This window comes from Nyctereutes procyonoides, unplaced genomic scaffold (assembly GCF_905146905.1).
Source record: "Nyctereutes procyonoides isolate TBG_1078 unplaced genomic scaffold, NYPRO_anot_genome, whole genome shotgun sequence".
In the NCBI taxonomy this organism is placed as follows: domain Eukaryota; kingdom Metazoa; phylum Chordata; class Mammalia; order Carnivora; family Canidae; genus Nyctereutes; species Nyctereutes procyonoides.
The window spans coordinates 119,167,734-119,181,951 of NW_026575125.1; the positions used below are offsets into that span (position 1 = coordinate 119,167,734).

Here is a 14,218-nt window from a genome sequence, read left to right on the forward strand (position 1 = left end):
GTCACTGAGGGGGCCGCACTGGGGCGCCACAGAGCTCCAGCCCTCGGCTCGGCAGCCAAGGCTCTCCCTCCACCTGCAGGAGCGGCCGCATCACCAGGAGCATTAGCCTGGGTGCCGCAGTCAAGGCACGGAGAGTGGGGAAGTGACGTCATGTGTCCATGTCTTGGCTTTCCTGCGCTTCAGGCCACCCCGAAGGAGGGGTCGAAGGCAGCTGAATTTCAAGACTGTGCAGAGGAGGTGGCAGGAACCGTGGGAGAGGGGCGCCCCCCCGTCGGCGGAGGCAGGGGGCGCAGAGTTAGACAGTCGGCGCGTCATGGGGGCCGGCAGCCAGACGGCAGCGGGCGAAGAGGCGGAGGAGGCGGCCCATCTGGAACAGTCTCTTGAGAGATTTGCTTTTGAAGGCAAGCGCAGAAGGAAGTGTGGTCAGGAGCCGTCCAGGGAAAGGTCACGAACTCGGGGGACGGGACTGGCGCGGGGGGTGGGAGGGCCTGCCGGAAGGCCCCCGGAGGACTGCTGGGAGCACCCTGCTGACCGGGGCCTCATGGGGAGCACGGGGGGAGCAGGGAGCGGAGAGCTCGATGCACGGTGGAGTCTCCCCCACCCCAGGCCTCTTCCCCCCACCCTTCCTCAGGGAGGAGCCCCCCCCCCGTCCCGCCAGCACAATGTGTAGCCCTCTGCGTCCACGGAGGCGGCCTGACCCGCAGGGAGGCTCTGCGCCCAAGGCCTCAGCACTGCAAAGTCCCCTGGCCCCCCCCAACCTCGCAGGGCTCTGGGGGGACACGCGTGGAAAAGGCAGAGCTGCGCTTTGGGCTGCCTCCCTAAGCCACACCCCACTCTGGAAGTCCTGGCCCTTGGGTCCAGCTGAGCCAGGAGCGCGCACTGGACGGCAGGGAGGAGAGGGCACGTGAACACGCGTGAGGGCCCACGGCAGCCGCCTTGGCGAGCTGGGGGCTCCAAGTTGGGTTCCCAGAAAATCCTCCTGAGCCGCCCTCCCGGGCTCATCTCAGGAGCCAGGAGGCAAGGGGTGGGGAGGAGGAGGTCTAAGTCCCAGGCCCAATTAAGAGATCAGGTGGGGCAGGGTTTGGGAGCTTCTAAGGTGAGGAAGCCCGGGTTGATCCCGCGGGCTGGTATAAAGCGCCAGGCCCCCCAAGCAGCACCAGGGCCGCCAGGCGTCGGGGACAGACCTTGCTGGAGCCATGACCCAGCGGTGGGGCCCCCAGAGGCTTGCGGGCGGGCAGCCGCAGGCCGGCCTGGAGGAGAGCACCCAGGCGAGCATCTTCACCTACACCAACAGCAACGCCACTCGAGGTGAGCGAGCGGGAGCCGTCACGGCTGGGTCACCCCGGCTGGAGCAGCGCCCCCGGGACACCAGGCCCAAGCGGCCACGCAGGGGCTGCGGCCCCCCGCGCCCCCCGGAGACTGCTCTTCTGCACGTGGGCGTCAGCGGGGATGGTCTTCTCCCTTAGCCTTTATGACGACATGCGGTGGGGGGCGGCTTTCTGAATATGAGAGGACACCGCGATGCGCAACGTGCAGTTCCAAGCCACGTAGGCCCCCAGACCCTTTGAGAAGCCCCGTCCCGGGGATGCTCACCCGCTGTCTCTGCTAGCGAGTTCTTACACCCCCTTGTGGTGTGCCCGGCTGGCTGAGGTGCCCTGAGCTTCCCAGGGAAGAAACCGGGTCTAACTCAGTTTTGCATGTGCCAAAGCCCAAACGACGCAAGCGGCAGCCGCGGGAGGCTGGGCAGGTGGCCCGGAGGAGCGTGAGTGACTTCTCCAACCTTAGGGTCAGAAGAGACGGTGGTGGCCATCCTGTCCAACTGTGCGCCCGGGGCCTGCAGCCTTGGGCTGTGCGTTCTTGGGGAGGAGGCTCACTTGGCTCCCAGGGCAGCCGCGCCTCTGCTGGGGCGGCCTGAGTTAGGCCCTGCAAACAACTGAGGATACCGGTGACCCCCAGGCCCCGGACCTGCGTCCCCAGTCCCTCCTCTAGACCAAAAACCATCTGTTCCTTCAAGAATGTCTCATGTAAAAAAAAAAAAAAAAGAAAGAAAAAAAGAATGTCTCATGTGCCGTGGCTTCCAGAAGCCACACCAGCTCCTTGACAGCCAGGGTTCCCAGGCCAAGCTAATTGAGAACGCTGAGGTTTGCTCTGACCTGATTGCTCGTGGCGCAGAATGTCCTCAGTGGAGACGCAACGGTGCTCTCCCTAGGGCCTCGCTGATGGCTGAGATTCCTTCTTGTACTTTTTTTTTTTTAATTCCAGTATCTACCGAAGTGGAGGGAGGCATATAATGAGCCCCTGGGTTTCCGTCACCCATCTTGTCTGCCTCCACTAAGCCCTCCTGATTTCTGGAAGCAGCTCTAAGACCTCACACCATGTAAATCTTCAGGATGCACCTCTAAGGGGAAAGGACTCTTCAAAACCCAACCACAGTGCCGTTGGCACATCCGCGAACTAGCATTGCCTCCATACCATGGAACCTCCTAGTCAGTATTGAAGAAAAGGTCATACATTTTTTTTCACTTTGCTCGAATCAGGGCCCCAATAAGGTCCACACGTTCAGGTTTATCGTTCTCTTTCACCCTCTTTGAATGTAGAGGTTCCCCCTCTACCTCCTTGTAATTTATTTGTTGAAGCAAATGAGTCCTTTGTCCCTTGCCTCCTCCACTTCCCCAAAGGTTTCCCGGCTTGTGGCTTCCCATGCCCCTCCCACCTCGTTTGTCATTATGTTTGTGCAAATTGGTAGTTGATCTGAAGATCTGCCTGGAGGTCAGCTGGATCTGCTGGGGGTTTCGGCAAGACCTCTCCATCAGGAGGGGGTCTCTTTTTTTGGGGTGTTGGCAGCTGCTGAAGCTCGAGGCCCCGACCCATTCATGAAACCCCTGGGGACTGCAAAATGGTGGCATTCTGGCTCCCACGCCCCATCTTCATCTATTAGCTGGAGTACTTTGATAGGGAGAAACCTGCCCTTGTCCACTCTCGGGGTCCCCAAGGGAAAGTGGGTATGGGAAAGGCAGGACAAATGTCTCTTCGTTCCTTTTATTGCTCCCATTCCAAAGTAATGACTTGGTTTCCCAGTGGAGCCAACTGGGTTTGACCTCTGTGTCTCCTTTGCCCCCACCAGGAATCCTATTCTCAAGGGCTTTGGGTGGACGAATTAGAATATCATTTAATCACTCATTTGCTTTATCTCCCACACACGATGGTCTCAGAAGAAGGACACCAACACTACCATCAACAACACGATTAGCCAAAGCTTAACATTTGGACGCGTCTTTTTATCTTTAGGGTCCATGCCGCTAGGTCCGAGAAGTCAAGCTAGTGTCCTTTCAAGTCCCTTAGTACAGTCCCTCTCTGTGTGATCATGCCTCTGAGTGTATATGCATTTTGTTTTGTTTGTTATAGTTTTGATTTTCCGGGGTTGCTTTATAAAATTTAACGTGTTTTGAATAATGTAATAAAACATTGACAAGGATTCCAAATTAAAACCTAGAGAACACGGTATGTTCAAAGAAATCTTGCCTCCTTGCCAGCCCACACACCCAATCCCCTCCCCATTCCCCCCACCCAATGTCTTTAGAACATCTTGGCCTGGGAGTGGACCGTGATACCCATTTCTGTAGGACATTAGTCCTGGAGATTTCAGGAGGGGGAGGCAGGCAGGGACACCTGCTCTGCTTGCACCGCTAGAGGACCCTCCTCTGTGACCTCCCGCGTTCAGAACACTCCGGCCCCCTCCCCCGCCGCGCACTGCCCCATCCCTCTTGTCCAGGCCCTGCCCACTTTGGGCTCCAAGGGCTGTCTGGAAACGATGATGCTCTGGCTGCGTCATGTTGAAATCACCCCAAAGCTGGAGTGTTCCAAACACCTCCCAGGTCCAGCTGCTGTTCTCAAACTAGCCCGATGGAGTTCCCGGGGAAGATCTGTGGGCAATCTGGAGCGGGGCGGGGGGGGGGGGTGTCCTCTATTCTCCGGTCTGTCAGCAGCCCTATTGTTTCCTTCTGCTTCCTTCTGCGTAGAGACTGGTGCCACACAGGCCTTCGAGGTCTGCTCCCAGGGAGCCTGGGCCACCTAGCGTGGCTGCAGGTATTGCGGAGGGGTTTCCAGGAGCTCCCCGTGAAAGGGGCAAGACGCTCACCCACGGGGCGCTGGGGGGTCCAGTTGTGCTGGGGGTGGGGGTAGAGGTCTACCCCACGCCTCCTAGCCAGGGAGCCCAAGGAACCCCTACTTTTACAAATCCAGTTGGAGTTGGGTTTCTGTAACCCCCAACTGCAGCGAGCTGGCTCCTCCCGGCGACTCAGAGGGGACGGTCCTCTCCTTTCCGGTGGCTCCTGGCAATCCGTGGGGCTCCTGGGCTTGTGGAGGCATCACCCGGATCTCCGCCTTCAGCCCCCTGTGGCCTTCCCCCTGTGTGGCTGTCGCTGTGTCCCGCTGTCCCCTTCTGATATGGACACGGTCCCGTTGGATTAGGGCCCCCTCGATGACCTCAGAACACCTTGATCGCCGCTGGGCAGACCCTGTCTCCAAATAAGGCTGCATTCACGCAAACCGGGGGGCAGGACCCCAACATCTCTTTCTGGGAGGGACACAGTTCAGCCCGTAACTCATTCATTCATTCATTCATTCATTCTCTGAGCACTGATTGTGTGCTGGACCTGTCATGTGAGATGGTGGCCGGATGTGCGCACAGATGACTCCGACACAGGGTAGAAGGTTGGAGGGGGGCACTGAGACGGTCGTCCCGAGGGCCTCCTTGACCCTCAGCTGAGGAATCCGGAAAGGCTTCCAGAAGATGAGGGCATCTGAGCTGGGCTTTACGGTATAGAAGAGAAGACCCAGGCGCAGAGGACAGTGTGAGCCAAGATCCAACAGAGAAAGACACGGAGCGCTCTCGGGAAGCGGCACAGTGGGTGCTGGGGTTCGAGGGAGGGGAAGTCAAGGCCCCCCAGGGCGCTGGCCACGTACTGCGGGCGGCCAGTCGGATGGGGGACCGGTTCTTGGCCTAGATGATGAGGGGATCGACTTTGCTAAGTCCAGGTGTCCAGCAGGCCATGGCCTGTGGCCTGAGAGACCGACGGGGGAAGGCTGTTGGCAGCCGCGCAAAGCTACAGGGAAAGAGCTGGTTGCCAAGGCAACTGTAGGGCAGGAGGCCGGCGTGGGGGGCTCCGACGAGGCGGGGAGGGCTGGGCACAGCCGTGCAGTCGGGTAATGCTCCCCCCACCCCGCTCCCTACCTCCTGCCTTGCAGACCCCTTCGAAGGTCCCAATTACCACATCGCTCCCAGGTGGGTGTATCACCTCACCAGCGCCTGGATGATCTTTGTGGTCATCGCTTCCGTTTTCACGAACGGGCTGGTGCTAGCAGCCACCATGAGGTTCAAGAAGTTGCGTCACCCCCTGAACTGGATCCTGGTGAACTTGGCAATCGCCGACCTCGCAGAGACCATCATTGCCAGCACCATCAGCGTTGTGAACCAGATCTATGGCTACTTTGTGCTGGGCCACCCTCTGTGTGTCGTGGAGGGCTACACTGTCTCCTTGTGCGGTAAGCAGCCAGGGACCCGGGCTCGGGGAAGCCCCAGCCGGCTGTGTGCAAGGGATGCACTCACACAGCACCCCCTCAAGTGTGCCCGTAGGACGCATGTGAAGGGAGACAGGCCTGCAGGGGAAACAGGGCCGCGGTCATCATGGGGCGGGGGGGGGTTGTAATGCAACAAGGAGGCGTCCCGAGTGTCTCCCCTGAGACAGGCCAGTTCGGGAGACAGACAGAGCACCAGATAAGCCCAGGGCCACGTGGGAGGGAAGTGCTCTGGTCACCCCGAGCAGAACTTCCACCCAAAGCAGAGATGTGGGCCTTTTCGGCTCATCCGTGTCGGCCCTTTCCAGGGAAAGAGGAGCTTCCCAGTAGACGTTTTGGGATATTGAAACTAGATCCCGGATCCCTTTCCACATCCCCTCGACCAACATCTCTGCGGGCCTTGGCTCTGGTCAGGTCAACACTGGCAGAGAAGAACCCACATGCTGGGCACCAGGGCCCCGAGGTAGGCCCAAGTCCTGGCAAGGGGGCTCCCTACCCCAGATGGTGACCATAGGGCGCCGTCAGCTCTCTCTGAGGACCGCGTCCTGGAGGAGACCACGGAGGATCTGAATCCTGAGTCGGCAAGATGAGAAGGGAGCTGGGGCGAGGCGGTCAGGGAGGGCCGGGTGCCATCAGCAGTTGACAGAAGTGAGGCTCACTGAGTGAGGGAGCGAAGGCCACAGCAGCAGGGGTGGCGAGGAGGCTGGGGCAGGAGCTGGCTCTGCCCCATGTGGGGCTCCAGGGGTGGGGGGATTGCCACTAGGCCGGGTTCCTTTCTCTGGGACCCACAAGGAAGAGGGGGACCGGCAGGCCCGATGACGCTCAGATCCCCTCCTCGAGCTCTTGCCCCAGGCCCCCGTGAAACAACAGACGGCTCGGGGTTGCAGCTGGGTGTCCATCCAAGAAGACAGGGAGCCTAAGGGCCGCGCTCAGCACACGCAGCCTGTCCCCAGGCTCCCCGCCGTCACACCAGCGGGCGCTCGCAGCTGCTCTTCTAGGTGAAGTTTCCCGGGACCATCTGGTCACCGTTCCTGGGTCCCTTGCTCCCACATCTAACTTGTTTGTCTAACTGCCACCTAAACGGATTACCAAGTCACATGGTGAGGAGGTGGACATTAGGAAGAGAAAACAAGACACGAGGACGGCGAGGGCCTGGGGAACGGAGAGGGCCCAGATTTGAGTTCCTAGAGCTGTGAGTGCTGCTGACTGACTGTACCACGCCGCTCCGCCGTTTTCCCATCTGGAAAATGGGGGCAGGACTTGGGGGCAAGATTTAAATGACCGTATTGGTCCCTCCCATGACCCCATGAGGTAGGTGCCCACATGAAACCCACAGTACAGGGGCGGACCACTGTCCCCCCATATCTAACTGCCTCTCACTTTACGGATGATGGCCTAGCACTCCCCCAAAGGTACAGGATGAGAGTGACCAGGCAAGGTTGGGCACAGACCCTCTATGCCCCAAGTCCAAATGCTGTGTGTACCTTCCTCTCTGCTCAGACCTGTCTCTGGTTCTGTCGGCATGCCCCACTCGCCTCTGCATCCGCTTGAGGTCTGTTTTCGAGTCACGCGGGTGCCAAGCAGCCAGGCCCTGCGTGTGGCACAGGTGCCACGGCGGCCCTCGGCCCTGCGGGGGAGCCCGTGGACCCCTCCTCAGGAGAATGTTTACCAACGGGCACAATAAGATCCATCGGATCACAAAGGAATCCAACCATATTGAAATACACTAATCAAAGTGTTGACTATCAGTGGCATTGTCCTTCATTAAAATTATTAGCAAATGTATTGTTTGGCAGGATTAACGATTCCATTCTTTCTTTTTTTAAAATTTTATGCCAAGAATTGCTTTATTTTTTATTATTATTATTTTTAAAGATTGTATTTACTTATTCGTGAGAGACACACAGAGAGGCAGAGACCCAGGCAGAGGGAGAAGCAGGCTCCACGCAGGGAGCCCGACGCGGGACTCGATCCCGGGTCCCCAGGGTCACGCCCCGGGCTGACGGCGGCTCTAAACCGCTGCGCCCCCCGGGCTGCCCGATGCTGTTCTTTATTAAAGTATCAGATAACTCGATCTGGCCGGAAAGCCACTGAAATTTCAAAGTGGTAATGAAGCGAGTGATGCTGGCAAAGATGTAGAGTGACCGGGGCCCGGGCACCGCTCACGCCGCCCCGCTCGGAATGGAGCGGAATCCCGAGTGTCCCTTGCCCCGTCTCCGTCCATGGAGCCCTGAATTCCGCCCACAGACCTGCGGCATCTAAGCGGGACAGGAAGACACCGTCTCCACCCGCCAGATGGTGGGCAGCGGTGGGAAATCGGGAAGCCTAAGCACACGCACATACTGGCGGAGGGGCACGGGGCACATCGTGCTTCCTTGCCCTTGGCTGGGACCGCTGCAGCCTCAACGTGGTCGTGCGGGTGTGTGCGTGGCCATCGGGAGTCATATCGGCATCCGGGGGAAGGCCGGTGGCCAACAAAAGAGAGCTAGGGATCAGGGTGGCACAGGCCCAGGAGGAAAGAACGGGGACAGACGGCGTTAGGGGACTTGACCGAGAGACCCACCGCCCCCTGGACCCGAATACACTTTGTGGGCGTTGCGGGGAGGTGGGGAGAAACCTCTTGATCCTGAAAACAGTTGGCTGATCTGGATGGAATGAGTGACACCGGAGGCTCCAGGCCCTCATCTGCCTTCTGTCCCCTGCAGGGATCACGGGGCTCTGGTCCCTGGCCATCATTTCCTGGGAGAGGTGGCTGGTAGTCTGCAAGCCCTTTGGCAACGTGAGATTTGACGCCAAGCTAGCCATCGCGGGCATTGCCTTCTCCTGGATCTGGGCTGCGGTGTGGACGGCCCCACCAATCTTTGGCTGGAGCAGGTGAGGATGCCAGTACGCCAGGAAGACAGCTCACTTAGGACAGAGGGTGAAGGACGGCAGGGAGGGACAGGCTCCTGATTCCATTTGTGACCTTGGGACAAACTGCTGTTTCCGGGCCTCTGTGCCCCCATGCGTAAAATGAGGATAGATCCGACTGTTCCTGTGATCCCCCGGGGGTGCAGTGTCTATGAATGTAGAAGTCTGCCTGGCTGCAACATGGACATGGGCCCTGTGGCCCCTGGGCCTCTGGAAAGGTCTGTTTCTCCCAAGCATGAACTGCTCATAGGAGCACACAGGGAAAGGTGACAAGCTCAAGCCATGGGAGCAGCTGTAAGTGCACGTGGGGCCCTCTAAGCTACTCTGCCCCAAGCTTCTTTCTTGCACATTCTGAGGAGCCTCCCGTTCAGAGGCGGCTTGGGTTGTAGGTACACCTGGGCCTGTAGGGCATTTGTGTCTTGGCCACGCCGCTCATTTGGGGCTTCAGATGTTATGTGTATTTTACCACAATTAAAAAAAAAAGGCGCTATGAGACCTAAAAATGGACAAAGATTTACCAAAATCCTACCCAAGGGTTTCCTTTGAGGCCGATGAAAGTGTTCTGGAACTAGATAGAGGTGGTGGTCGCACAGCATCGTGAAGGTACTAAATGCCACTGAATTGTTCACTTCAAAAATGGTTAATTCGTGTAATGTGAATTTCACCCCAATTTTAAAGACCAAACAATCCTGGGGCGCCTGGGTGGCTCAGTCACTTGAGTAGCTGACTCTTGATTTTGGTTCGGGTCATGGTTTGGGGGTCCTGAGATCGAGCCCCACATCGGGCTCCATGCTCAATGAGGAGTGTGCTTAAGGATTTCTCTCCCTGTCCTTCTGTCCTTCCACCCCCTCTAAAATAAATGGGCAAAGGGCAGCCTGGGGGGCTCAGTGGTTTAGCACCCGCCTTCGACCCAGGGCATGACCCTGGAGACCCCAGATCGAGTCCCACGTCGGGCTCCCTGCATGGAGCCTGCTTCTCCCTCTGCCTGGGTCTCTGCCCTTCTCTCTGTGTCTCTCATGAATAAATAAATAAAATCTTTTAAAAAATTAAAATTAAAAATAAAATAAAATAAATGGATAAAGCTTTAAAAACAAGCCAACAAAACCAACAATCCTCCAACCCAAGTCAGCAGCATGCCCGGACTGGGGGGTCCCAGGTTGCCCTGCCTACATCAGAACAGGCTGTCAGCCCTTCTCTCCAGGTACTGGCCCCATGGCCTGAAGACTTCATGTGGCCCGGACGTGTTCAGTGGCAGCTCGTACCCTGGGGTGCAGTCCTACATGATCGTCCTCATGACCACGTGCTGCATCATCCCACTCAGCGTCATCATACTGTGCTACCTCCAAGTGTGGCTGGCCATCCGAGCGGTAAACCCCCAAGCCCTCTTGGCTTCACCCCCCGCTGGTAGGATCACGAGGACCGGGACGTCTAAGCTGGGACGAGGGGTCCCCCAGTCCTCTCTCCTGCCCTCAAACCTGACTTGAATCCTACAATTCCTTCGGGGCTACAACTGCAGCCCTGGCTCCCTCGTCCTTGCCCCTATGCAACTGGAAAGGACTGTCGTGTCCCCCCCCCCCAATTCCTAGGCCCAACAAGGGAGCAAGAGCTGCGTTTCTTCCCTGACCCAGGACACTTGTCCCCTGGGCGGAGAGCTCCCCTCTCCCCGGGAGTGCAGTGCAGCCGGCCAGATCTGCAAGCGAAACCTGCATATCAAAAGGTGTTTTTGAAAGGCTGCTACCAGAGGGACCCTGTCCCCTTCACAGGCTGTGGGGCCAGGCTAGGCAGTGGCTTCCCACGTGCCATCTGCCCCCGAGCCCGCTGTCCACCCTCCTCCCTGGGAAGCTGGTCCCGTCCGCAGCCCCCTTGCCCCCCTCAGAGCGAGGCGCAGAGGAAGCACACCATGCAGAAGCTGCCCCCTTGTCAGCCGCCCCACCTACAGTCAGTCCGGCCTGGATGCGCCAACTGCCCCATGAGGTCCTGCTTGGCACAGGCAGTAGAAGGCCTTTGGGGTGGTGAGACCGGCACGTGCTCTAAGCCCTTTCTAGGGTGACGGCCGCAAACTCCCTGCCTTTCCGCCGTGATTTGCCTTCCGCCCCTATTCCTCCTCCAACCCTGAGGTTCATGCTGCAGAATATAAAGGCAATGTCTGGCCTCTGTGTCTTCTCCGGCTCAGCCCCTCAGATCTGTGCACGGGAGGGGACACTCTGATAAGGGACCAAGTGAGGCTAAGAGTGGCGTCCTCAGCTCCTTCCCGAACTCCTTACAGGAGCCAAGCTAAGCCAAGAGCTTCTCCGGGGCCAGCAGTATGCTGCCGCAAAGCCTCCTCGGGCTCCCTCAAGGCCAGCCTGGTCCAGCCTAAGCCAGGCTGTGGATTCACTGGGGGGGTGGGGAGCTGGCTGCTGCCAGGCCCCAGGTGAGCCCGTCTCCTTCTCTCCAGGACTCCCCATCCCGGGGCCACCTGTCTCTTGTTGACTCCCTGACTCACTGCCCAAGCAATAGCAACACAGAGCCCCTGGGATACAGAGGCGGGAGGGACGCTCCCACTCACGTCCCTGGGCATGAATCTCTGTCTCCCCCAGGTGGCAAAGCAGCAGAAAGAATCTGAGTCCACCCAGAAGGCGGAGAAGGAGGTGACCCGCATGGTGGTAGTCATGGTCCTCGCTTACTGTCTCTGCTGGGGGCCCTACACCTTCTTTGCGTGCTTCGCCGCTGCCCACCCTGGCTACGCCTTCCACCCTCTGGTGGCCGCCCTGCCAGCCTACTTTGCCAAAAGTGCCACTATCTACAACCCCGTTATCTATGTCTTCATGAACCGGCAGGTAAGTCACGTCGTTTGCGAAACAAACTCGAAATAGACCCCAGAAGAGCCCAGTGATGGCTCCCCCTGGAATCATGTCCAGGAGAACCCGTTGATGACCTCCAGGACAACCGCCAGAGAAGGCGCAGCACGTGAAGGCGCAGCTGGCCTCCCTCTGGATCCTTTCAGAGTCTTGGCCTGAGGGTGGGCAGCTCCACTCCTCCCTTCTGTTGGCCCCAGGGCCATCCCGGAGCTCACACACCAAGGAAGGCCTGAACGTGTCTACATCTACCCTAGCTGTGCCCGTCCTGCTCTCCTCCCAATCTTCAGCTTTCCGTCTTCAAACCCTTTAAGAGGCCCTTCTTGACTGCACTGACATGTGGCTTTTGTGACTTCACGGGTTAGTTCAGGGGAACGTGCTATGGTCCCGCCCAAGGTCTTGCCACATGGTAGCCACCATGGGCTGGCATTTCGAACCCCAGCAGCAAACTGACCTCTCGGCAGGTGACAGGTGACCACTGAGGCTCATCATCTTCCAAGTGTAATTGGCCCTGTTCTTCCTTGAACCCATCAAATCTACTTCATTAAGGTGCAGCTGTGATGTGTGACCTCATGGTTAACAGAAAGGTCCATGGGCCAGAAATAGCACCCCTGCAGGGGCCTCGCATTGCCCCTCCACCAAGACCCGGTCCCCATTCCTTCCAACTAGCTGTCCCCTGCTCCTCCATTTCACGGTCGCCCCCGTGGCCCCACCCGCTCCGACCTGGCCCTGGCTCCCTGCGGAGCTCCTTAAGCACATGCTCTTCTTTTTCTTTTTTTCTTTTTTTTTTAAGCACACACTCTCCTGATGATGTTCAAGTACTAAGTGGGACCAGTAGTGCACTTGACTCCCCAGGACTCCCTGGATGGAGCGTAGTTCTCTCTCCTGTTTCCTGGCTTTCACGTGGGTCTCTTGTTAGGTCTGGCTTTTGTCTGTGGAGCCCTAGGCCATCCTGCCTCGTGCTGTGTTTACTTGAGTCTTTCCATCCTCCCCTTACAGAGCTCCCCCCTCCCGCAGACAAGACAGCTGTACTTCTGGACCCCTCCAGGCTTTCAAACTTTGCTTTTACCCTTTCCACGTTGTCATCCCTTCCTGCTGCCTTCTGAGAGTGTTTTCTGTAACGGAGCTCCGCGAGGACAGAGAATGTTACTCTTTTTTGTCCACTGCTGATCCCCCTGGGGCACAGCCTGGCGCGGAGTGGGTGCTCAGTAGGCAGATGCCAAATGCATTCCTCAGCTAAGTCAATTCTCCTCTTCGGCCCCTTTCTTGTGTAATTCATTTCAATAATTACATGTTTTATTTGTGACAGTTTGGATGTTGGAGGGAGCTGGAGGTAGTCAAGGATAGGCCTGGAATGTACAGGAGATGCCTCTGGTCTGCATTCACACAGTGCTTCGCTCACTGATGATATGAAACATAATCTGGGAAATGAATACATTCCAGATCTCTTTAGGGGCCAAGCAGCAAAGAGTGGGCCCTCTTGGTGGCGAAAGATTCTCTTGGCTAAAGACACCAGGTAGTGGCTAGACTGTCATCTACTTAGTCCTTGTGTGGCCTCAAAATTGATGGAATAGAAACAAGTTGACAGGGACGCCTGGGCGGCTCAGTGATTGAGCGTCTGCCTTCGGCCCGGGGTGTGATCCCGGGGTCCTGGGATCGAGTCCCGCATCAAGCTTCCCGCAGGGAGCCTGCTTCTCCCTCTGCCTGTGTCTCTGCCTCTCTCTCTGCATCTGTCATGAATAAATAAATAAGATCTTTTTTCAAAAAAAAAAAAAGGAACAAGATGACAATCACATTCCTTTTCACTAAAATGCCTCTGAGTCTCTTCCCAGACATTCTGGAGATCGTTACCCTGTGCACGGGCCCCTAAGCTGGCATCATCTTTGGTTCCTGTATGAGTTTCCTGAGGCTATCATAACAAAGGACCACAAACTGGGGGGACTTAAAACAACAGAAATGTATTCTCTCCCAGTTCTGGAGGCCAGAAGCCCAAGGTCAAGGTGTGGGCGAGGCTGGTTCCTTCTGAAGGCTCTGCGGGTGAATCTGTTCCCTGCCTCTCTCCTGGCTTCTGGTGGTGGCCAGTAATCCTTGGTATTCCTTGGCTTGCAGACCAATCTCATCTCTGCCTTCACCTCCACATGACCTCTTCTCCGAGTCTGTGTCCAAATTCCCTTCTTCCAATGACGCCAGTCATTGGATGAGGGCCCACTCTACTCTAGCATGACCTCATGGTAATGTACATCTTAGTCACATCTACAAGGACTCTACTTCCAAATAAGGTCACATTCACAGGCTCTAGGGGTTAGGACTCAAACATAGCTTTGGCGGAGCGGTGGGGGGGGGTGTCACAATCTGACCCACTATGGTCACCATCAGATTCTAAATTAGATGACTTTGACGAATGAATAGTCAGGAGTAGACCATCCCCACGTGCAAGTAATAACCTCAAGCTTCCTCTATTCTCCGCATGAGAATCTGAATGGTAGCAGGGAAGGTGTTAAGTGATCGAGGTGACCCTCAATGAATACCTGCCTAGAATTCCCCAAGAATGACCTTTAGCAGAGTACGTCGGCCCTTTCTGCTGTGTTGAATAACACTTTCTGTCCTGCCAGTTTCGAAACTGCATCTTGCAGCTTTTTGGGAAGAAGGTGGACGATAGCTCTGAACTCTCCAGCGCCTCCAGAACAGAGGCCTCATCTGTGTCTTCAGTGTCACCTGCATGAGTCTCTCCAGCCACGACAATAAAAAAATTCTGCTTCCTACCAGAAAACATTACCCCTGTCCCCCGCACCAGCACTTTGGCCACCTCCCTCCACTGCCCCTTCTTCTCCATCCCTGGGAAAGAAATGTAGTTTCTCTTTGCCAAAAACAACGAAGTCACAGAGGCTACCGCT

The 14,218-nt window shown here is 57.1% G+C and overlaps 1 protein-coding gene across 1 annotated transcript; it reads left to right on the forward strand.

Annotated features, from left to right (window-relative positions):
• The first annotated feature begins 1,196 nt into the window (after positions 1-1,196).
• Positions 1,197-14,047, forward strand: LOC129518718 (long-wave-sensitive opsin 1). The gene is made up of 6 exons (XM_055338921.1): positions 1,197-1,308; positions 5,248-5,544; positions 8,283-8,451; positions 9,689-9,854; positions 11,067-11,306; positions 13,937-14,047. Exons 1-6 carry the CDS (start codon positions 1,197-1,199, stop codon positions 14,045-14,047), a joined length of 1,095 nt encoding a protein of 364 aa, XP_055194896.1.
• Positions 14,048-14,218: the final 171 nt, after the last annotated feature.

Bases quoted from the DNA above. Each gene is read 5' to 3' on its own strand.
- LOC129518718 (XM_055338921.1), top strand. From the start codon at position 1,197: ATGACCCAGCGGTGGGGCCCCCAGAGGCTTGCGGGCGGGCAGCCGCAG. The intron at 8,452-9,688 runs GTGAGGATGCCA...CCTTCTCTCCAG, and splicing joins CCAATCTTTGGCTGGAGCAG to GTACTGGCCCCATGGCCTGA. The intron at 9,855-11,066 runs GTAAACCCCCAA...TGTCTCCCCCAG, and splicing joins TGTGGCTGGCCATCCGAGCG to GTGGCAAAGCAGCAGAAAGA.